Below are 24,658 nucleotides of genomic sequence, written 5' to 3' on the forward strand. Positions count from 1 at the left end.
AGTCGCCTCTCCCTGCAAGGAGTTGGCCAGTTCTTCTAGCTGGTGGAGGCAAGGGTCCTCACGTGGCAGGGTGGGACATTAGAAAGGTCCAGAACACCCAGCCCAAGGGAGGGCTCTACTGACTTTTCTGGTGAGTTGGCTGATAGGAGGCCAATTATTCATGAGCAAGTGATGTTCATGCCTTTGCAGACACTGGCTGAGACATGGCGCATTCAATCAAGAATGACTTGATTGGAGCTCTTTTAAAAACCAGCCCTGAAGACCCCTGGAAAGAAGTTAGCAAGGGCTGCCTGCAGCCCAGCAGAGCAGAATTGGATTTGTGCAGTGGCCATCTTTTTTTGGACCCCCTCAGGCAATTTGCCTGAAGGACTTTGGGGAAGAGCTGCCATGTTGGGCTGCAGGGGCCATTCCTCCATTGGACTTCTAGGCACAGAGGGAAAGACAGGACTCGGAGCTCTGGCTGGGGACCTCCCTGCTGATGGAAGGTCCAAGAGTGGGTCAGGACTCTCACTTGGGAATTCACCTTCTCCAGATTGGACCCTGTGTTAATCTTTGTCAAGATCCCCCCAGCCCTGCCCAATATTCCAGGTGCTCTGTAGTCCTGGGCAGAGCTGGAGTAAATGTGGATTTCCCTCTGATGAACTAATTAGGGACTCATTTTACGCTCTACCAATCCCTAAAACCCTCTGGATCTGAAATTCAATGAGAACATCCCCTATCTTCCCCTTAATTTAAATATGTTTGTTGACTGAAGAGTGAATGAATGAGTAAAACTAATGAATGTAGAGGGGCTGGGAATGTTGAGAAGAAACATGGAATTTATAGCCATAAGACATGGGTTCCAAGCCAAGTTCAGCCACGTACTATCTGTGTGACTTTTGGCAAGTTGTTTAACCTCTCTGAGCAGTCATCTCACAATCTGTAAAGTGAGGATAACAAAACCAACCTTTGAAAGGTTTTTTTAAGCATGGCGTTATGTACCATTATGGTCAGAGTATAGTTCCTGGCACATAGTAAGCCCTTCATAAAGGTAGTCTTCAGATGGTCCCTGAAACCACTGTATAAGCTGATTCTGACTGTAAGATACTCACTGTTGCTGGAGGGTGGAACCGGGAGGGCTGCCCTCAGTCAGTGAACATGGAGAAGCTCTGAGAGTGACCGGTCTTGTGTCACTGGATACGACCCCAGCAGCATTAGGATCTTACTTACAGTCCAGAATTTTACTCGAACCCACATCCTGTGCCCAGGCTTGGTGCGAATGCAGGAATGAGCCTAGGTTAACCTAGTTGGTGGGGGAGGGGGTCCCATGGTTTGTTATCATTGCAGATCAAAAGACCATCCTCATGGGGCATCATTTAAATTAGATCGAGGCATAAACTGTATTTGGGTGTAACTTCTTATCAAGTCAGCACGTGTTGGTTGTGGAGCTACTACATGCAGAGCCCTGTCCTCGGCGACCACGGCAGGTGCTCAGTGCGTCTATGCTAGACTGAATGCCGTGATGGGTGTGCATGATGCAGCTGTTCTCTTCTCCCTCCTCAGTGAGGGAGGATTCAGTTGGACAAGACTTAGGAAAGGAGACAAAATTTACTGAGAGCCACACAGTGTCTCTCATTTAATCCCCACGAAAGCCCTATGCGATAGATCCTATTTGATCAGCACTTTAGAAGTAAAGAAACCAATCCTTCAAGAGGTTAAATAATTGGACCAAGATTTTATGTTTCCATATAAGTATCAGGACTGTGAGTTAACAGCATCTCTGTGACTCCACAGCCATCTTCTCACTACACAGCCCTGCCCTCCACCCAAGCCATTCCACCCAGCCACCCACACACCCCCATAAGTGCTTGGTCTGGTAGTTTAAACCAGCAGTGGGAAAGAAGTCACAAGCTGGGATGTATTCGTTAATTAATTGGTGGTAACAACAAGGAATGACAAGAACATGGGCGGAAAGGAGATGGTTTCAGGCCAGGGTACCTGGAAGTTCCCAGGAGGCAGCATTTGCACTGCGTTCAGAGAAGGCTATGATTAGGTCAGATGTAGAGCTGTTCTACAGATGCAGAGTATTCTGGAAAGAACAAACTGTGTGAGCAAAAGGAAGGATGGGAAAGTGCAGGGCCAGACCCAAGCCAAGGGCACTGCTGGGAGATAAGCCCATGGCCACATTTGCAGAGATACCAGGTATGGACCTGTGTCGTTTCTTGATTTCTTTATTTTTTCTCCCAATTCCACCACTTGAGCCTTGCTCCTCTCCTTAGAGCCTCCCCTAATTCCTCTGAGACTTAGGCAGGACCCCCACAACCTCACAGCTCCCCTCTTTGCATCCTGCTGCCCCTCACTTCTTCCCCAGCACATTGAGGGCACAAGGGACATCTTTCCAAGTGGGCTTGAACTTTCCCAGATAATGCTGTTCTTGGTGCAGGGGCAAGTAACAGATGATCTGGTTCTTAACCATGGGGGAGGCTGTGATGTGACTGTGAGATGTGACTCACTCTGACCCCATATCAAATAGTCTCTCTTCTGAACTGTGTGGAGCTGGCATTTAGAATCTCAGAGAACTCCAGGGCCAATTTTCCCACTCTGCCCCATGTCAAAGATGGAAAAACTGACGCTCGGGGTCATACAGTCATTCTAGGCAGGGTCAAGGTTAGGATCCAGCGCCCACTCACTGATGTCTGCTATCTCTGGGTATAGGTTTGTCTCCATCCGCTAGGCTATAAGCAACTCAGAGGAAAACCCTTCCTCCCCACCTCATTGTGCCCTTCTGTCTAAGCACAATGCTGCTTGAGGCCAATCCTAGACAAAACTATGGGCTTGAAAGGTCGATCTACAGCCCCCCACCCACTGCCAGCAGCCTTTTTCAGAGGACCCACTTAATTGCCCAGAAAGCAGGAAAACATTTGCAGAATTTACTATGCTTTGGTGATGACCAAGCAAGTAACACAATAGGAATAAGGAAGTCAACTATATGGGAAAAGATATAGATGGAGAGAGAATACAGAAAAGGGAGAGAAGAGAAAGAGGAGGAAATACAAAAACAGTATTAGCATCCATGAAAATTACCTTCACAGTGTTCCTGGGGTGAAGCTTGCATTCTGATACCAGTTTGCAGTTAGGAAAACTGAGGGCTTGTATATGTTCTCCTGGAATCAGTTTCCTGGCTCCCCTTTTGCACACCACCCCCCACCATGTCTATTTAGAATATGTGGAAAATTAGCAGCTGCAGCTGGGGTCACTCTGGCCAGATGTGTCCTTGGTGTGGGAGCCCTACCACTTCCCCTATGCTGGGTTTAAAACTCCAATCTCAAGTGCATATGCCACCACTTGTATGCATGGATCCATGAGTGGTAAGAGAAGAGGCACCACTGGGAAGTTAGCCTGCAAATAAATGATGTGCTGGAGGCTGGTGGCTAGGGGAATGGCTGACCTTGGTCCTCTTGAATCTCTCCTCAGGACTTAAGTCACAGACACAGAGCTTCTTGGGTACTGACAAATCTTACTGGTCAACTAGTCTACTAAATTCCAGCATCCACCCATTCGTTTAACAAGTAGGTGTCAAAATACCATTTTTTGTTGTTCCCGACCCCCAACCCACTCCCCACCCGACCCGCACTGTGTGAATTAACACAGGAGGACTTTTTTTTTTTTCAGTTAAGGCTTGATTTTAACTTTAAGGAGGTCACAGTCTGCATGATGAGGCCAAGCTAACGTATGTAAAACAATAGAGAAAAATAAGTGCCAAAGTGGCTGTACAAGCAGTCACAGTTGGGAGAGCAGAACTGAGGGGCAGGGCCTGATGAGGCTTCACGGAGGACACAGGGGCCCTGCAGGGTCAGGGAAGGGGGAGTGAATACATTCACTTAACCAGCAAACATTTGCTGAGTTCACACTAATGTGGCTGTCAGGCTGGGCCTGAGAATATGACATGGAGATGACTGTGACCCCACCCGGCCCTCAGGCTGGCAAACTGGCCTTGGTTTCAGGGTCAGCTTCAGAACTCATGCAGGACAGCAAAACGAAGGACGAATAAGGCTTCATTAGAAAAGGAGAAGTGCTCATTACCCTTCTGCCGGCTGCCTTCTTTATTTAGTGTTAGTAACTTCCAGGAGTGTGCTGGTAAGCCCACTCTCAGAAAAGGAAAGAAGAAAAAGAAAAGCCCTTGTTTGTAGTGTTTCCTGATTTCCATGGTGTAAATACTCCCATCGTGACCAATTTCAAGCATTGGCTCTACCTGGAGCCCTGGGAAGGGAAGACCGTGGGGGGGTCACACTCCTGGGCTGCACCTGGACTATGACCTTCCCAAAGTCACACACTGTCACACACTGTACTGATGCACTAGCATTAATCATTACTGCTGTGCGCATCACAAGCAAGCAATGTATGTCTCTAGCTGAGATTTATTGACTGCAAAATAGTCTGCCTCAAAGGGCTGTGTCCCTCATGGGTGCTCAACAAATGTGGGCCTCCAGCCCAAGCCTCCTCCCTCAGAGGCCTGGGGTTGAAGGAGGTGACTTCTAAGGTTCTTGGGCCTCCATTTGTTCATTCATTCATTCATTCATTTGGTAGATATTTCCTAATTGCCCTCTCTCTTTGCTGGATATTCTGCTGGGGGCCAGGGAGACAGTGAGGAACAAGCAGACACAGTCGCCGCCTTGTGGAGCTCACAAACCTGGCATTAAGACAGCCAGTCCTGAGAACTCGGGACCAGAACGCTGGTCCTGGCTCCATCTCCAACTTACTGTGTGGCCTTGAGCAAATCACTTACCTCCTTTGGCCTCGGTTTCTTCACCTGTAAAATGGAAGAGTTGGACTTGATGTTCACTAAAGTCTATCCCAGCTTTGACCTTCTGTGGCTCCAGGGAGGGAGGAGAAGCCACATGAGGAACATTTGAAGGGACTAGGAATGTCTCCATAGGAGAACAGCAGATGGGAGAGCAGATTAGACCCCTGAAGATCTGGCATGAGTCCCATAAAAGAGGAGTGGGCTTGTTTAGTGTGGTCCCTGAGGGGAGAACTCATGGGTGGAAATTGTAATAGGGGTGGGTCACCTTGACTCCGTCTTGAAATATATTGAGCACAATTGGAGCTGTCCAGCCATGGGTGGGTCACCCCGTGAAGGAATGAGCACTTCCTGTTCGATTAGAGGCTGAAGACCACCTGTCCCGGCCACATAGAAAGGATTTCCGGCAGTGAGGTCATGATTGTAAAACCCCAAAGCCATCAGTTCTGAAGGAACCAAAAGCAGTCATTTGGTCCATCGTGCTATGTGGAAGAAGCAAATAGGATGCAAAAAGATTACAACTCCATGAAAAGCAAGTAGATGCCTAAGGAAAAAGACCAGAAGGAAAACTATCAAAACACGAATAATGGTTGGATTAGGATCGAGGATTATGGTGATTTATTTTCTCTAGTTTCTTATTTTCCAAAGTTTGGTAGGGTGGTGATGTTGTTTTTGAAGCAAATGCAGTTTTATTCTTTATAGAAAGTCATCTAGTCCAACCCTCATCCCAGGGCAAGAAGCCACCCTGTAACCGCTAAACGCTCTCCAGTCCCCACGTTCTGAGGGGCTCACCCGGGCCTGACGCTAGGGAGGTGGGAAGAGAGTGGTGCTGGTGGATGCCTGCTGAGTGCCAGACCCTGGGCTGGGTACCAAGCCAGAGACACAGCCCCCGCCCTCCAGAAGCAGGGCCTGCCTGGCACCTTATCCTACTCGGTCTCTGAAACAGCGGTGGAGGTGGGTCCTGTGTTATTAGAGCAGGAGGTGGCCGAGCCAGGACTGGGACCCAGGTCTGGGGGTCTCCACTGCACGTTGCTGGAATAGGAATTCAGGGCAAGCAGGCAAGCTGCCCATTCAATCCCATAATCTGATGGAATAAAGGTCAAAGGCCCAGCAGGGTTGGCAACCATGGGACAGAGTCTAGCTGAAGAGGAGGTGGGTTTTCCTGTGTTCAGCTATGGGTCTCTCTCTCTCTCTCTCTCTCTCTCTCTCTCTCACACACACACACACACACACACACACACACACATGCACACACACACACACACATGCACACACGCAGCCTCAGCTCAGGTTCAAAGCACTAGCAAGCTTATTTTCTCCCATCAAGCCTCCTAATAATTCTCTGCTAAAAAAGCCGATTCCTTGATGATGAACCCAAGCTCACACACATGGCTCCCACAGAAGCTCCATTCACACACCCCTGCCTTCACCCAGGATCCACTTCCCACTTTCCAGGCTCCTCTTTCCCTCCATTTCAGATGCCCCCTTACCCCTTCCTCAGTCCCAGCTACCCAATCCCCTCGCCACAACTAACTCTGCCTCCCATGGAGAAAGGCCTCCCTGTTGAAGGACTGGCAAAGTCCATCTCATCACATAAAGGCTCAGTGAGTCCTGGAGACACTTGGAACCCAGACAGAATGGAATTTCTCCCTATTTTCTTTACAGCTGAGAAAACACACGCAAACACAAGAGCATATTTATTGCGATATTTCTATCCCAAAGTTTGTCTTAAAAAAAAAGAAGAAGAAATAAAATTAGTTTCTCTGCCCACACTCCGCCTCCCCCATGCCCACTCCCTGCCCTTTTCATTCCTGGCCGAGGCCAGGGAGAAAAACAGAGCAGACCCAAGCCCCACAGAGAACCATTGCCTCCTGGACAATGTCAGGCTTGTTCAGAGAGTGAGAAAAGAAGCACAACTCCGAAAACATACACAGAACTTCTCCGTGAAGGGTGTTCCTGAGGGAAGAAGAACAGGCGGCCTTGTGTCTGGACACGGTTTCCCTGAGGCTCTGGGAAGAGGGGGGCCCGCAAGTCTAGCCCCCTCCTCACAGTGGAGGAGACACCTGACCGTTTTAGCCTCCGGGGGAATATTTCTTGGCCATGACGGATCACACTGGACCTGAGAGAGCCAGAACCTGGAGCCCCAGAGATTTTTCTTTTTGAAGACAGCCTCTAAGGAGAAACATCCCTGAGGAGAAGCAAGGAGCTGCTTCTTAAGCCTTTGGGATTTCCCAGACTTCCCACTCATTTTGTGCCTCATGGCTCCATCTCTGGGGCCCCAGCAGCACCCGTACAGACGGCCCTTCATCCCTCAGGTGCCCAATGTATGTGGAATGAATGAAGAATAGCAGTGGAAAGATCACTCAAATGACAGACTGGGGTCACCCAAGAGGGTCCCTAGAGTCCTGGGCCCTGCCCGCCCCTCCCACACAGATTCCAGAGATGGGGACCACGGGAGGCCCTCATCCTCACATCCATCCGGCCCCAGCTGATGGTGACTGAGCCAATAGCGACGCCTGCTGGGCCATCAGATGCTGACAGAGTCAAGGTCAGGGACACTGGCCGCAGCCTCAGTTGGGCATTACTCTTAGCCTCTGAAAGCTCCCTTCTTGTCTTTAGTTCCAGGCTTCCTCCCTCCTTCCAGCGGAGCATGCAAACTCTCATTAAACCAAGACTAAACGCTCACAGACTGAGAGGAGGGTAGGGAACGTGCCAATGCAGGTCCATCCAACAGAACAGCTCAGTAAACATCCTCGGGCACGTGTCATGGGGTGCGAGTCACAGGTGTCAGCAGTGTGACTGCCCACATCCTGGCTGCACGTTAGAACCTTCTGGGGAGATTTTAAAATGCCTGAGGACCAGGCTGAAGCCCAGGTGATCTCAACGTGCAGCCAAAGCTGAGAACCAGCTTTGATCTCTTGGAACTTCAGATGGGTTTTCTTGGGGTCTAACTGCACTCGCCCACTTGGAGTCAGGATCCCAGTAATGCAGGGGTTGCCCTTCAAAGATTAGTATACTTAGCATGACCGTTTTCCAGCAGATGGCAATAAGGGAAGTTTGTTTCTCTAATTCACATGAAATCATTGTTTGGGCCAGCAAGAGGGCTCCAGGGATCCTGGGCTCTCATTTCTCTCCTAAATTATTAACCTGTCCATCCCACAGAGCTCTCTGGGTGAGCATCCTTCCCCTGACTTGAACCAGGCCCCTGAATTGTGCCCCAAATCTTGGAGCATCCTCCATCCTAAAACGCACAAGATTCCTGAATTTGAAATCGGTGGCAGGTCCAGATTTCATCAGGGAGGTTGGGTAACTCATGTCACTTTTCTGGGCCTGGGGAATTGTGTTAGTCAGGGTTCTCCAGAGAGATAGAACCATTTGGATGTGTGTATACACATAGAAAGAGATTTATTCTAAGGAATTGGCTCACATGATTACTGAGGTTTTTGGCAAGCTAGAGACCCAGGAGAGCTAGGGTGTTGTTCCAGCCTGAGTCTGAAGCCTTGAGACCCAGGAAGAACCAATGTTTCAGTTCGAGTCTGAAGGCAGTTTGAAGGTCATCAGGCAGGAGAAATTATCTCTTATTCGGGGGAGGTTCAGCCGTTTTGTTTGACTCAGGCCTTCAACTGATTGGGCGAGGCTCACCCCCATTAGCTGGGCAATCTGCTCTACTCAGTCTGCCAATTTAAAAGTTAATCTCATCCTTGAGACTTCCCTCGCAGTCCAGTGGTTAAGACTTCGCCTTCCAATGCAGGGGGTGTGGGTTCGATCCCCGGTTGGGGAGCTAAGATCCCACATGCCTCACAGCCAAAAAACCAAAACATAAAAAGCAGAAGCAATATTGTAACAAATTCAGTAAAGACTAAAAAATGGTTCACATCAAAAAAAACGAAAAGTCTTTTAAAAAAATGTTAATCTCATCCCAAAACACCCTCATAAACCCACCCAGAATAACGTTTGACCAAATATTGGAGCCCAGTCAAGTTGACATAAAATCAACCATTGCAGGGATCCTTTAGGATGAGCCTTTGTTGGTCAGAAGGTGAGAGGTTCCCTAGAAAATGTAGGAGGAGGTTTCCAGCCTCACACCGGTAATTAAACTGAGAAATCCGTGAAGGTTTTGTGAGGAGGGGATTCTTGCAGAAGATATCTCTCGAGTCACAGGCAGCTTCCTTACCTTTTTTTTTTTTTTTCATTTTTATTGGAGTATAGTTGATTTACAATGTTGTGTTAGTTTCTGCTGTACAGCAAAGTGAATCAGTTATACGTATACATATATCCACTCTTTTTTTAGATTCTTTTCCCATATAGGTCATTACAGAGTACTGAGCAGAGTTCCCTGTGCTTATACAGTATAGCCTCCTTATCCCTATGCAATTTCAGATCCACAGGCCAGGACTTTATCACACTCGTCATGTGACACATGACCCTCAACCTCACTGTATCTGAACCTCCGAATAACTCCTCTCTTCCAGGTGAACTATGACCACTTTACTCTTCGTGTTTCTGACTCTGAGAGTCATCGCAGCAGCCATCTCAGTAGAAGTTTCAGGTGAGGACATTCCCACTCATGTCTCATCTCTCCAGCAGGCACTGAGGACTGGACCCTGGGGATGGGGGACCCGAACCTAGTCCTGCCAGTCCTGGTGCTTACTCTGGGCCATCACCCTAGAGGCCCCTCTTATCCTCCTCCAGCCCCAAAGCTCCCTAAAGAATGAGGAATCTGTAGGGCCAGTGAGATGTGTCCGCTCAGATCTGTGCTCCCTCTGGGTACCCAGAACGCCCAGAATTCCCTGTCCAGCTGGACCCAAGTCACTTCCAGGGCTGCATGGTTCGTTCCTCTGGGTCCATCCTCCCATGGAGGAACCACGCCTCCAGTCTGAGAGGTGAAGGGGTGGCTGTTTGAGTGTAGACAGGGCTGGGATGTGAGGACTGGGGTACACACAGACCCCTCAAAATGCAGAGCTGTGGTGGGAAGAGAAGGGGCCCTGATTTCCCCTCCTCCAGCTTAGCCAACACATCTCAATGCAAAACTCTAAGGAATCCAAGAATTCTAAATTTGAATCCGGCTTTTCATTTTGAAAAGTATCACTGTCAAATAAGAAGATAGAACATGTTTTACTTAACAATCTGTTGGCTTGATTTATAGCTTTTAAATATTTAGACATATGGTCCATGGGTCTCCATCTGTACTCTTGCTCTGGGACCCCTGGCTATAACCTGGGGTGGTTTGCCCACACAGCCCACCCAGTTCACGAGGGTTGGTTGAGAGCTTTCAAAACTGTAGAGCCAGGCGCTGCTGTCACTTCCAGCTGTCCCCAGACAACCACCATCACTAAAACCACACTGTGTCACGTGCTAGGGTTGAGTATCAGAGGGAGGTTTCTGTGAAGGGCCTGGTGGTGACCGGCCAGGACATCAGAAGGTTAGAGTTCACCCCAAACATTCCTGGCTCCCCTTTCCCTGCCTTGTTATGTATCTGCCACCCACAAATACCTGAAACATTTTTATTTTCAACCTCTAGATTCCTGGAAAAAAAAGATTCAATAAGTGTATGAATCTCCATGAAAGGTGCTATTTTTTCAAAGGCAACTTCTTGCCAATTCCAGGAAGATCTTTGACTTCTAACAGGATTTGGCAACACGCTGCATCTTCCCTATCAATGCTCTCCATGTGTTTTTGTGGAGTCTAATCATATCCCACCCCACCCCAGTCTGACCCTTTGCAGACTTAAATGTCTGATCCTCTCTGGTGCTTCTCCAGCTAGGCTCCCGATCCCCCAACAGCAGAAGAGAATGATTCATCCTTCTGCAAGGTCAGGATGGAGCCTGAGGCAGACCTCCTTATAGCAGGCCTCGCTATACTCCTTAAGTATTTGATATTTTTATATCTTAGCTTAAAAAGTTGTATGGATATTTTTTCCTCCCTATAATAATTTTTTCTATCTCCAGATAATTTTTTGCCAATTTTTGAGTCAAGCTGTCACTCCAGGAAGATGGGTTCTGTTTATCCTATGGCTTGGCATCACTTTGGGTACCCCAGTTTCAGAAACAGAGAAGTGGTCTCCCCTCTGAAGCTTCCCCTGCCCTCCTCTGCAGCCCTTTCTGGCTCCATAGTTCCTGTCTTGAGGCACAGAGACCAGAGGTCTTGAGAAAGCTGCTCTGGAAAGGGAATTCCCTATGGCGCAGGATAGACACCAGCACACTCGTGGGACTTTGTCATTTCCAGAAACACTGACAGGGAGGCTGGGTGGTCCTCTCTGGGCACTAACAGGTCTGTCTCCCACCCCCGTGTCTCCCGCACAGACCCTGACAACTCGCTGAGTGTCAGCATCCCTGAACCGTCCCCGCTGCGGGTCCTCCTGGGGAGCTCCCTCACCATCCCCTGCTACTTCATCGACCCCATGCACCCCGTGACCACCGCCCCCTCCACCGCCCCCCTCGCCCCAAGAATCAAGTGGAGCTGCATTTCCAAGGAGAAGGAGCTGGTGCTGCTGGTGGCGACTGAAGGGCAGGTGCGGGTTAACAGTGCCTACCGAGACAGGGTCACGCTGCCCAACTACCCGGCCATCCCCAGCGACGCCACCCTGGAAATCCAGAACCTGCGCTCCAATGACTCTGGGATCTATCGCTGCGAGGTGATGCACGGCATCGAGGACAGCAAGGCCACCGTGGAGGTCGTGGTGAAAGGTGAGAGCCTCCTCCCACAGGGGCCCTGCTTCACCTGCAGGAAGAACCAGAATGGCATCCTCTGTCGGGCCAGGCTGTCTGGCTTTCAAATCCCGGCTCCTCCCCCTGACGGTTTGCACCTCAGTCAAGTTACTTAACTTCTAACACAGAGCTGGTAACATCACTCTCTCTGGAATTTAAATGAATTAAATTCTTCAGGGCCACAGTCGCATGAAAATGACAGTCTATTCTTCCCATCAATCCTGTGATTCGGTTGCCTTGTGATCATCCCCATTTTACAGACAAGCAAACTGAGGTTAAGTGACTTGCCTGAATGAAGTTTCCCTGGAAGTGAGCCAGAGTAGTCTCCTGACTCTCTACCCAGGTGTCTTTTCCCTCCCCCATCTCCAGTTCCAGAAGCCAAAGAAAGGGATGAGGACACCCTGGTTCCCTTGCTCTCGATGGACCAAGGAATGTGGTTGTCCTTGGTTGGCTCTAGGACTTCAGTCGGCACCAGATTTTTTCTGCTGGGTGACTCTGCCAAAGACGGTCCACTCCTGCCTGTGCCTTAAACAGGATTCCCACTAGGATGCCCCTGGGCTGAGGGTGCATGGAGCTCTAAGTGTCTCTTTCTGCAAAGCAAATATAGGGACCTGGAATGACAAGAAAAAATTATAAGGAGGCAGATTTTAGTTCAAGTCAAAGAACTTTCTGATTATCAGAATTATCACAGGTTTCCAAAAAGATGCCTTGTGAGGTAGTGAGCTCCCCATTACCGGAGGTGTTTCAGGAAAGGCAGAAGGACCACATGCAAATGTGGAGACAGGAGCCACCCATCAGCTAGGGGCCCGACCAGATGTCTCTACATCCCCTTGACTCCTGCCCTAATTCTGCAAGGGCCTGGGTGACGGGAGGCTGTGCCTGACCTGCTCTCTTGCCGTCTCGTGTCTTGCAGGCATCGTGTTCCATTACAGAGCCATCTCCACACGCTACACCCTGGACTTCGACAGGGCGCAGCGAGCCTGCCTGCAGAACAGCGCCATCATCGCCACGCCCGAGCAGCTGCAGGCCGCCTATGAGGACGGCTTCCACCAGTGCGACGCCGGCTGGCTGGCAGACCAGACTGTCAGGTGAGCCCCAGGCTACCATAGGAGTAGGGTGGGTGATGGGCTGGAACGTTGAACAGTACTGAGCTGGTGCCGGCCAGACACAGAGCCCAACCTCAGCTGGGGCTGAAGGGATGCCTTGACCAGTTCTAGGTCAGGCCCCGATAACCTGTCCCAAATCCTTGGTCTTCTGTCCTGCGGTGGAGTGAGTGGCCACTAGCAACTTTGCGCTACACAAGCATTTTCTCCATGCAAATTACACATGATTATTTTTCCTACTCATTTTTCCCTTTGCCATGATTTCTTCACTTATATCTTTTTAAAACTTTGTTGTTTATACATTTTTGTAAACCACTTTACATTCAGTTTGTCTTTAATAAGGCAAGCCATATGTAAATTAAGCCTCTTGATGCATTTTTCCCTGAGCACAGCTGCTGAGGAATAGGTTGTGCAGCAGGACAGTCAGAGCCCTGCCTTCAAGGGACTGCAATTGTGTGATCAAGTCTGTAAAAGCAAGATGAGACACTTCTTTGGGGATGGATCAGAGCTCTAAATGCAAAAGCCAGAGCCACAAAGCCACAAGAAGAAAACAAAGGGAAATCCCTTTGTAATCTTGGGGTAGGCAAAAGATCTTAGGACACAAAACCCATTAGCCATTTTTTTTTAAAGCAAAATAAGACAACAGCCTAGCATAGTGCAAGAGCCCACACCTCAGCCTCAGAAAGAGCTGGGCTCAAATCCCAACTCTGACACTTGGAAGCTGTGTGACCTGGAACAAATTGCTTAACATCTCTGGGCCCCAGTTTCTTCCAGTTTAAAATAGAGTTGTAATAGCACCTCATTTGGTTGATGAGAGACTCAAATGTTACAGAGCAAGGGTCAGCACACTACGGCTCATGGGCCAAATCCAACCCACCCCTTGTTTCTGTAAACAAAGTTTTATGGGGACACAGCCACTCCTGTTATTTTGTCTGTGGTTGCTTCATTCACACTACAATGGCAAGGTCACAATGAAGACCCTATGGCCTGTAAGACCTAAAATATTTACTATGTGCCCTTTTACAGAAAAGATTTGCAAGCTCCTGATAGAACATGTTTGGTACCAATAAATATTCAGTAAAGGGGTCCGCCTTTAATCACCAGTAACGGTGAAAACATATCTTAATAAAGCTGGGGAAAAAGCTGTAGAAACAAGTAGCCCACAGATCTAGGCAGATCTCAGCAAACACATCAGTAAGTCACCGTTTCCTCCCACAAGGGAGGAGGATACAAGGGCACGGGCCACTGGCCCCCTCCATCCCCTGACTGTCACATCCCTACTTTGGGTTCCTGGTAGGTACCCCATCCACACTCCAAGGGAAGCCTGCTATGGGGACAAGGATGAGTTTCCCGGTGTAAGAACCTACGGCATCCGTGACACCAATGAAACCTATGACGTGTACTGCTTCGCAGAGGAGATGGAGGGTGAGGCCACCCCCCCCCCCGACCTCCCAAGAGCCGGCTCCCCAGTCCCTTCATCCTGCTGACCCTCAGGATCACAGGGGCCTCCTCCTGGGCAGGGCATTGATCCAGGACATCACACCCTCAACACCCCCTTCCTCCCCGCCCCTGCCCTGCCCCCCTGCCCTGCCCCCCTCCCTGGCCCCCAGCCTCATCATGCCCAGCGTGGGTGGGGGAGGGAAGACTTAAGGAAGGAAGGGTCTGGCCCCCTCACTCTCCACGTTGGGGGAGGGCCTCAGTGGCCCGAGGTACCTGCAAACTGGGCCATCACTAGGCCCAAGAATATTTATAACTGGTCTCTCACCTGTGACTGTTCCTCCCAGCCAGGACCCCCGCTGCTTGACCAGCCCATCGCTGTCCCAAGCTCCACTGCACAATTAAAGCCCAGCTCAGCCTTGTCACCCTCACAAAGGACCCCCTCCCACCCAGGCCACTCCAGGGAGAGCCTATCAGAAATGTCATTCCCAGGAGAGCTGGCCTCCCAGCCACCCTCTCAGCTTTTGTGCTGCCAGCCCCCAGCCCTATCCAGGCCACCCCAATGGGCTAGTTCTGGAGAGCACCAGGGGCAGCGAGAAGAAACCTATAGTCTTTCTCTGGTTTGTAAGGGGAGTTAAGTTTGGTCACAGTCAGAGCTGAGCAAGTTACCCAGGCAAGTGGATGACACCCCTTCCCCCATCAGCACTCATTCACACATTTTGACATTGCAAACTCTGCACCTCCACCCCTACCCCGAGATCACGGCTGCGCCCAGGAAGGAGAAGGGCTGACAACCTGGCCCACTGTGAGGCAGGGAACGTCCCCAGCTTCCTCACCACCGTGACCCCTTTCCTCATTCTCACCCCAGGGCCCAAGCTGGTAGATTAAGTAACGAATATTTGTGTTCCCACTTTGGGCTAATTAAAGACACTGATTAGGGCCAACCAGAGCTGCCACTGAACAGGGACAGACAGAACAACCCCCGGGAGCGATGCCCACCACCCTATCCCTCCCTGCAGCACAACCTTGTTAGGTTTTCAAAAACAGTAAAAAGAGCCCACAGTCCCCCACCATTGACCTTATGGACACTTTGGGGCCTAGAGACCCCAATTTGGGAAACACTGCTATTAGGGTCAAAGTCTGATGCCTGCTTTTCCCATCAGAATGTGGAATTGTAAAAAGGAGTGCTCCAGCAACTTCCCTGGTGGCCCAGTGGTTAAGACTCTGCACGCCAATGCAGGAGCTGTGGGTTCGATCCCCGGTCAGGGAACTAGATCCCACATGCCTCAACAAAGATCCCATGTGCCGCAACTAAGACCTGACGCAGCCGAATAAATAAACATTTTTTAAAAAATCAGTTTAAAAAAAGGATTGTTCCAGTGGGCAATGCTTGACTCATAGGAGAGATGCCCCGGTGATAGGAAGTTCCATAGAAAAGTGTGGGCGAAGATGCTTTCCGGCAGGAGTTTCCTCCCGGGCCTCACATTTGCTCTGCACTTTCCTCACTTCTTTGTCTTTTTGGCAGCTTCTTTATTGGTCCCTGTTTTAGGAAACTGACATCACCCCACCCAAAAGCCCATAGGAAGTGGAGGGCAGGATCTGAAATACAGACATGTGGGACCAGGGCTTTGAGAAGTTAGAAGCCAAACCCCAAGGAACCACATGGATCTCCCTGGGGACATGGGGCAGGCGTGGGAGGGAGCGCCTCACCCTGCCGGATGTATCTTTCGCAGGCGAGGTCTTTTATGCAACATCCCCGGAGAAGTTCACCTTCCAGGAGGCAGCCAATGAGTGCCGGCGGCTGGGCGCCCGGCTGGCCACCACGGGCCAGCTCTACCTGGCCTGGCAGAGTGGCATGGACATGTGCAGCGCTGGCTGGCTGGCCGACCGCAGCGTGCGCTACCCCATCTCCAAGGCCCGGCCCAACTGCGGGGGCAACCTCTTGGGCGTGAGGACTGTCTACCTGCATGCCAACCAGACGGGATACCCCGACCCCTCATCCCGCTACGACGCCATCTGCTACACAGGTGGGCTTGGGCTGGAGGCCGGAAAGAGGATCGTGCCACCGAAATTCGGGCCCAGAGGATGAGATCTTAGAGTGGGGGGCTGGTTTCTACCCCCTCCAAAGGACCACTGGGTACCTGAACCCCTTGTCTTAGCACCCCCTATTTTCACGGGTTCCTAGGGGAGCTAAGGTAGAAGCACTGAAGGCTGCAGCGTACCCAGCCTTAAAACTAAAACTAAACTAAAACTTTAAAAAATGTTTTTATCTTATATTTTACACAGTCTAGGTTATACTTACAATTAAGTGCTAATTATTGGAGGGGAAAAAAAACAATGAATAATTTGGAGTTGAGTAAATTTAATGACAAAACTGGTGCTAGCACAACAACATAGCTCATTTCATGTTTAACTTCCACAGCCTGATCTTACATGAAGAGGGTTACTTGTGCAAAAATAATTAGAATTTCCCGCAAAACTTCTCTTAACCTTTCAATATTCCTACCACTCTATTTGAAGTTCTAGCCTCCTCATGGTTGCTCTCTTTGTTAATTACTAAATGGCTTGTTTCTGCCAGACCCCCGTTTGTTCATGACTGAGGCAGGCAGTTCTCTCATGGCACCTTCATCAACTTCATGAGCTCCTGCATCCTTGGGAAGATTTTTCCATTTCTCTTTGTAGCGGATTTACATTGTCCGGTTGGCTAGTTATAACATCAGATGGTCAACAGGTACTCACAAGATAGGTAAGGAGACAACTGGCTGGCATTAATCAGGAAGGGATGTTGGAACAAGATGGCTTTACAAGCAGTGAGCTGATTGGTCAGTCTTGTGCTCTGGTGACTGCATTCTCTTACAGTCTGGAAATCGTGGGCACCCCTATAATAAATACTCAAATCGTTGAGGACCACTGCAATGGGCCTAGCCAGGTACCAGGCACACAGTAGGTGCTTTCCTTCCTTAGCAGAGGAGGAGGCAATCAGTGGCTCACCTCCCCCAAGCCAGCCCCAGGCTGAGCACTAATGCCTGTCTTTAACCCCCGGCCCCAGGTGAAGACTTTGTGGACATCCCAGAAGATTTCTTCGGGGTGGGTGGTGAGGAGGACATCACCATCCAGACGGTGACCTGGCCTGATGTGGAGCTGCCTTTGCCACGAAACATCACCGAGGGTGAAGCCCGAGGCAGCGTGATCCTCACAGTGAAACCCGTCTTTGACATCACCCCTACCGCCCTGGAGCCCAAGGAGCCCTTCACTTTTGCCCCCGAAGTAGGGGCCACCGCCTTCTCTGAGGCCGAGAACAGGACTGGAGAGGCTACCCGGCCCTGGGCCTTTCCCGAAGAGTCCACACCTGGCCTGGGCGCTCCAACGGCCTTCACCAGCGAGGACCTCGTTGTGCAGGTGACCGCAGCCCCAGGTGCAACCGAGGTCCCTGGGCAGCCACGACTGCCAGGGGGTAAGTGCCCGGCCCTCAGGGGGGCTGCATCGAGGGTAGGTGGAAAGAGCTTGGCCTGGGGGTCTTCTATACCTTTAGCTTAACCTGGGATGTGGGACAAGCCTCCCTCCTCTCAGACTTGACTCTCCTCATTTGTGAAACAAGGGGGATGGGCCAGACCAGTGATACCCACGCTCTTTTGTGTGTCTATGGCTCTTTTGCCACAAAGCATTTCCTTCCAATGAAGTCATAGGTGGTATATATCAACAGGTAGAGGTGAAGTGTGATGGAGAATGGGGGCTCTTTTTCCCAGGGGCCCTCCTAGCCCCATCAGGCACTTCCATAGAATAGAACCGCTTGAGGTCGGCTGCACTGGGTGACCCCTGGGCCTCTCACAGCACTGACCCTCCAGGACAGGGGTCAGCAAACTGGCCCGTGGACCAAATCCAGCCCATCCTCTGTTTTTATATGGCCCATGAACTAAGAGTTAAGAAACTTTTTAAATACTTGAGGGGGAAAGTCAAAAGAAGAAGAATATTTTGTGACATATAATGAAAATTATATAAAATTCAAACTTTAATGTCTACAAATAAAGTTTGATTGGAAAAAAAACCACACCCATTTGGTAACATGTTGTCTGTGGCCATTTAGGGCTATCATGGTAGGATTAAATAGTTGTGCAGAAACCATTTAGCCCACGAAGCCTAAAATGTGTTCTGTCTGGCCCTTTCCAGAAAACGTTTGCCACCCCAGTTCTGGGATGATGGTGTTTCAGGTGCTTAATAAGTGTCTGGATTATTGGAATGTCACATCACATAAAGCCCAGCTGGTCCCCAGACTCAAGTCCGTGATCAGGAAGGACGTAGTGGGGTGGCCTCCTTAAGGACCTTGGTGGTGTCCCCTCCTGGAGGAGGGGCAAATGGACACTGCCATCCACCATCACACCCACGATACCACCAAGTGAGATTTCAGCCTGAATTGCCCAGATTAATACAGTATGTTGAGAAGGAAGAATTGTTTAGAAGTTTTGGAGTAACACCAACCGTAGCTGAGTCCCAGGGTTGGCCCAGGGCTGGAGAGACCCTCACTGTCTCCACGTGGCCACCACATGGGAAGGTGCCAATGGACACATGAACAGCTAACCCAGAACAGGACAAGAACAGGGGCAGACTCAGATTGGGGATCCACAGCTGTGACATAAACTGGCCAGTCACCCAGGGGAGTGTCAAAAGCAAATGTGTGTCCAGCTGAATGCAATGGGGGAGGCAGAGTAAGTAGGGGCTCCAGGATAAGCTGTGTGGAGCCCAGACCCTTTGGGAATCTGGCAAAAGCTATGAGCTCACTCACCAGAAATACACCCGGTGCACCCACACAAACTCTTGCGGCCACTTTCAGGAGGACCACCCATCCCCTGAACCCTGGACCCTGGGCCAAGTGGAAGAAATGCAGTGGTTGTTTGATTTCTTCCTTATCCTTCTCTATATTTTCCAAATGCTCTGTAATGATTGTTTATTCTTTCCACAATAAGAGAAAATGCATTTGTTTTCAAGAGTAATAGGAAAAATGAGCAGCCTAGGAGTAGGGAGTCCAGAAAGGAGGGCTGGGAAGACTTACGGCAGAAGAGTCCTAGAAGGCTCTCTCAAGGAGGTGGCTTTCAGGAGTGGTTTGAACAAGCAGAGAGGACTAGCTTGACTAGGAATCAGATCGGGAGTAGGAAAGGAAGGAGGGGATGAAGGGAGGTCATTCCTCAAGGAGCCAGGGCTCCCTCCATACCTGCAGAGCCTTGAGAACCAGGCACCATGGTCACTGGCATTGTGGCACCTGGTCCATGCCTTGAGCCTGACCTGTTTCTCCTTCTCTCCCTCTCCTCCCCACCCAGGAGTTGTGTTCCACTACCGCCCGGGCTCCTCCCGCTACTCGCTGACCTTTGAGGAGGCCCAGCAGGCCTGCCTGCGCACCGGGGCCGTCATCGCCTCGCCCGAACAGCTCCAGGCCGCCTATGAAGCAGGCTACGAGCAGTGTGACGCTGGCTGGCTGCAGGACCAGACCGTCAGGTGACAGACTAGCTGGGTTCCCCTCTTAACCCAAACCCAACCATGAGAGGTCAGGCTTGGGGAGCCAGAGCGGGCACCCACCACACTGCATGCCCATTAATTAGTGGTTTCTGGCTAATCCCTTAACTTCTCCCTCAGAATCAAGGCATATTCTGAGACAGTGGGGATGGGCCTCAGGTGACATTAACTCCTTGGCCATTTCACCTCAAGAGACATAGAGAGAGCTCCTTGTCAAGCCCCGCAGTCTTCCCCAGCTTGGCCCTTCCATGCCGTGGGCTTTCTTCTGAAGCCAGGAATCCCCCAGCGGCCCCCAGACCCTTCCCCCAGCCACACAGGGAATGTGCTGACTGAGAAGTTCCTTCCTGGTTTGAATCCCACTGGACAGCAGAAGACACACCCTGCCCAAGTCCCCAAGTGACCTGCCATCCACACTCTGAGGCCCTGCATCCCCAGGCCCCGGAACAGGCCTTCATCCGCCCTTCCCATCCTCCTCTGCAGATACCCCATTGTGAGCCCACGGACCCCATGTGTGGGTGACAAGGACAGCAGCCCGGGGGTCCGGACCTATGGCGTGCGACCACCATCAGAAACCTACGATGTCTACTGCTACGTGGACAGACTCGATGGTACAGACCACGTTCTCACATTTTGGTCTCTAGACAGGCAGTGGGCTGATGGGGTGACACAGAGAAGAGGGAATTACCATCCACCTAATCCCATTCCCACCTGGGCAGGGAGCAGGGGAAGGATCCTGTTTAAGAAAGAAGGGCTTCCCAGCCGGTCTCTCAGGTCAGGCCCCTCCTCTCCCTCCCAGATGGTTCATGTGGATTCCCCAGCATTGCGGGGGAGCGTTGGTTTCTTGAAAAAGCAATAAGTTCTAAGGATAAATGAATTAATTTACTTATACCAAAAAGTATTACATACACCTTCTGCCTCATGGAGAATCCCAATGCCTATGAACAAATCAAAGGCTCTGACAAGTCCTGCAGTAAAAAATATCTCTTTAACTCTGCTTAACCAAGCATCGCCCAAGCTTAGTTAAACACGGACCCTTGGGGCTCCCCTGGTGGCACAGTGGTTGAGAGTCCACTTGCCGATGCAGGGGACACGGGTTCGTGCCCCGGTCCAGGAGGATCCCACATGTTGCGCAACGGCTGGGCCTGTGAGCCATGGCCGCTGAGCCTGCGCGTCCGGAGCCTGTGCTCCGCGATGGGAGGGGCCACAAGAGTGAGAGGCCCGTGTACCACAAAAAAACAAAAAACACAGACTCTTTGTTTGGTCTTATTTCATTTCTTTTCATTTCAATTAAAATCACCAAATTACCGTTCCAGTGAACCCAATTTTGGAAATGCTCGTATTCAGGAAAGATCTCAACATTGCCACTCACTTGTTTTGGGAACTGGACAAGTTACTTAACCTCCTAGGCCTCAGTTTCCTCATCTATAAAATGTGGTTGATTTATGCTTATGTCAGAGACTTTTTTGAGTATTAAATAAGACGTGTATGAAAAGTGCCTGGTATAAGCAGGTTTTCAGTAAATGTGAACTTCCTTCCCCAAAATCAGACAGAGACCCGGGTATTGTTCTGGGTATTGGGACCCCAACCCCCAACAGCGGCTACAGGCCCCACCTCCTGCCCTCGATGAGCTCACAGGGTGGGGATGACAGTGGGGCGGGTGGGTTGGCAGGTCCACAGCATTCAGTGCTCAGTGACTAAGTGCTGTGGTTAGGGGGAGCACGGGGTGCCCAAGGGAGTTCTTCTCTTAGCCAGAGGAGGGGGTGTCTAAGTGTGACTGGAGAATCCAGAAAGGCGGGAAGGTTCTTCCCATGGTGAGAAACCAACTCATCTTACTTTAGCTGCCCTGACCCTGGGTGAGCAGAGGCTGCTCTGGCCATGAGGGTGGAGGGTCACACCTGCCATCTGCCTCTGCCCCCAGGGGAGGTGTTCTTCGCCACACGCCCGGAGCAGTTCACCTTCCAGGAAGCACAGGAGTTCTGTGAAACCCAAAATGCCACACTGGCCACCACGGGCCAGCTCTATGCTGCCTGGAGCCAGGGCCTGGACAAGTGCTACGCTGGCTGGCTATCTGACGGCAGCCTCCGCTACCCCATCGTCACCCCAAGGCCTGCCTGCGGTGGGGACAAGCCAGGTGTGAGAACCGTCTATCTCTACCCCAACCAGACAGGCCTCCTGGACCCGCTGTCCCGGCACCACGCCTTCTGCTTCCGAGGTATGTGCCTTCACCTCTCCTCCGGCACCCCTTCTGTCTGGGGTGGTGACTCCCCCGGCTCATCCCCCCTGACCTCCGTCCATCCATCACAGCAAAGAGGAAAAAGGCAGTTTTTCTGGGCAGGGGCAGCTCTGGAGCTAGCACGACCCTAGACTTTGACCCCAAGGCAAGCACATCCTTCTAAAATGCTCCCAGAGACACATAGAGAGAAATGAGTAAGAACTTGGGCTCTAAGATCAGGCAGACCCGAATTTTAATCATGGCTCTGCTGCTTAGTAGCTATGTGACCTTGTGCAAGTCACTTAACCTCTCTGTTCCTCTGCTTCCTCTATAAAATAGTGATACAATAGTTTCTACCTCAAAGGGTTGCTGGAAGGATTAACAAGGGTAGTGCACACAGTATGCTTGGCATAGTGCCTAGGACATAGTAAGTGCTCAATAAATGTTACCTTTATTATTATAAGTAAATAACACACACACATATATATTCATATACTGTTTTAATTTGTACACCTTTGTGAAATTTTCACCTTCTAAATATTTCTGTGATGAATTTAGTCAAATTATTATTCTTCACCAAGCACCAAAAATTCACATTTTAAATTGACCCATGCTGGGTACTCGATGCCATGTTACCAGCGTTCTGAGAGTGACGTCATCAAACAACTCAGTGGGCATGGCCAGGGCATGGCCAAGGCCTTGCTGGGTTCTGATTGGATGAGTTCTCACAAGGTCCATGGGTCTAGATGCACTGCCTAGAATGTAGATTGTGGTAATGGCTTGTGCCATATTTTACATATTATACATCAAAACTCAGTATAGTTGTAACTGCCCATGAATCTGTAATTATTTCAAAATAAAGTTAATTTTAAAAAAACCCTGAGAACCCCAAAGTTTCCCAGACTTTCAGGTCCCCTATTAAAACCTAATTCAAAGAAAGTTCAGTCCCACTCTGCCAGCCTAAGAAAGCCAGTCCCCTCCCAGAGGATTTGATGAGGATCTTGCCCCAGTACCCTTCTCCCTGCTCTGGGAATTAGAAGCCAAGCCAGTTAGCCTCCCAGTAAATTCCTCCCATGCATCTCCACCATCCATGCCCAACCCTCTGTAAACTCAGCCTCTTATATAACTGCCAAGAAGTTTGGCTTCCTTCCCAATCGAGCCCACTAAACCAGAACAATTACCCCCAGTCAATGAATCCTGCCTTCAGCCATCAGTGCCAGGATGGCTTCATGCATTTTAAATAGCACTCTCCTGATTTTGATCCAGACACACTTGGAATATAATTTCTGTCCCCAAGAAAAGCAGCATCATTGCAGTACTTGAGAGCAGAGAGTCTGGCACCAGATACTTGGGTCCAAAGACTAGATCTATCACTTAGAAGCCACTGACACTGGACAAGTCACTTACCTCTGTGCCTTAGTTTCCCTATCTGTAAATGAGATAATAGTATCTGTTTCACATGGCCATTGTGAGATAAAATGATTTTATATGCATAACACCTTTAAACAACGCCTGGCAGGTATAATAGATTCTGTAGAAGAGGTGCCCCAGACCACTCTGAAATAAAGTGCTGATGGTGTGTGCATATCGATATAGCTGATGCAAACGGCTCTTATTAATTGAGGACAAGAGCCATCCTACTGGACTGGGTGGGGTGGTGGGAGGCCAAGGACCAGTAAGGTTTGTGCACTGGCCTGGCCCACCTCAGGATCCCCTAGTTGCCCTCAAGAAGGGCCAGCCTGGATTGGGTCACTGGTAAGAAGGAACCCTCACCACCCACGTGCCCTTTAGGCATCCCAGCGGCGCCCTCTCCAGGAGAAGAGGAGGGTAGGACACCCACAGAGCGCCCTGAGGTGGAAGCCTGGATCACTACTGAAGTGGGGCCCAGCGTGGCTGCTGTCCCTGTTGGGGAGGAGACGACTGCAATCCCAGAGTTCACCACTGAGCCAGAAAACCAGACGGAATGGGAGCCCGCCTACACGCCAGCGGGCACTTCCCCACTGCCAGGTCTGTGTGGCTCGGGCTCCGGGCCACGTCCCGATGCGTCACACGCCTGGCAGCCTAGGGTGTGCCCCGGTGGGGGGAGGGCAGGGTGGTCTCCCCCTGGGACTTGTGCTCTGTTTCCCCAGCCCTTACACTAGCTAAATGTGCCGCTGTGGGCAACTTCGGCCACCTCAGCGGGCCTCTAGGACAAACCCCAAGGGAGAGAAAGGGCAGCTTTGTTCATAAAACACACCTCTTTCCCTCTCTCTCTGTCTCTCTCTTTCTCTCTCTCTGTCTCTCTCTCTCTCCGCACTGTCTTCCAGCTACACACCCCCAAATGCCCAGCACTGTGTCAATCAGAGGGCTCTCACTCTGTGCTCCTGCATTTACACCCCTACTCTCTAACCTCTTAAAAACTCTCTTGCAGGGGGAGCTCCAGTAGAGGGGAAAGGGCCTGGGAGGGGGTGGCTGTGGGCAGTCTGACTGTGACCTGTCTCCTTGCCCCACTTCTCCTTCCGTGTCCCTCTTCTGGGCCAGGCGTCCCCAGTCAGAACTTGCTGAGCAACATCTGGTATGATTAAATCAGATGGGATTTGATGGGATGAAATCGGAAGACCCCCAAACCCTATTGGAAAAAGTGTTTTCTAGCCATAAGGTTTGGGAAATCCTGGCTTACAGGAAGATACAGATTTCCCCCACTGCAGACCTTCTCAGAGCCTTGGATATGCTAATATGCACTGTAAGGCAGAGGGGGACAATGTATTCAGTGTGTGCCAAATGAATCTGACCAGAGGGTCTTTTTTTATCATGGAGCGTTTTCATTTTTTTTAATTAATTAATTAATTTATTTATTTATTTAGGCTGCGTTGGGTCTTCGTTGCTGCACGTGGCCTTTCTCTAGTTGTGGCGAATGGGGGCTGCTCTTTGTTGC

General features: G+C 50.4%; 1 protein-coding gene across 3 annotated transcripts in view; it reads left to right on the top strand.

Annotated features, from left to right (window-relative positions):
• ACAN (aggrecan) overlaps positions 1 to 24,658 on the top strand; it is a 64,167-nt gene that overhangs the window by 19,390 nt on the left and 20,119 nt on the right. For 2 of the 3 annotated variants that reach the window (XM_067696384.1, XM_067696403.1), the window contains exons 2-11: positions 9,253 to 9,329; positions 11,083 to 11,466; positions 12,401 to 12,575; positions 13,888 to 14,015; positions 15,761 to 16,054; positions 17,077 to 17,481; positions 19,340 to 19,514; positions 20,013 to 20,140; positions 21,451 to 21,744; positions 23,536 to 23,751. In XM_067696384.1, coding sequence (XP_067552485.1) covers positions 9,260 to 9,329; positions 11,083 to 11,466; positions 12,401 to 12,575; positions 13,888 to 14,015; positions 15,761 to 16,054; positions 17,077 to 17,481; positions 19,340 to 19,514; positions 20,013 to 20,140; positions 21,451 to 21,744; positions 23,536 to 23,751 — 2,269 coding nt within the window. In that variant the 5' untranslated portion in view covers positions 9,253 to 9,259. Of the gene's footprint in view, positions 1 to 3,453; positions 3,549 to 9,252; positions 9,330 to 11,082; positions 11,467 to 12,400; positions 12,576 to 13,887; positions 14,016 to 15,760; positions 16,055 to 17,076; positions 17,482 to 19,339; positions 19,515 to 20,012; positions 20,141 to 21,450; positions 21,745 to 23,535; positions 23,752 to 24,658 lie in introns of all 3 variants that reach the window. The other variant, XM_067696393.1, reaches the window with a different exon arrangement.

This window comes from Pseudorca crassidens, chromosome 1, assembly GCF_039906515.1.
Source record: "Pseudorca crassidens isolate mPseCra1 chromosome 1, mPseCra1.hap1, whole genome shotgun sequence".
In the NCBI taxonomy this organism is placed as follows: Eukaryota; Metazoa; Chordata; class Mammalia; order Artiodactyla; family Delphinidae; genus Pseudorca; species Pseudorca crassidens.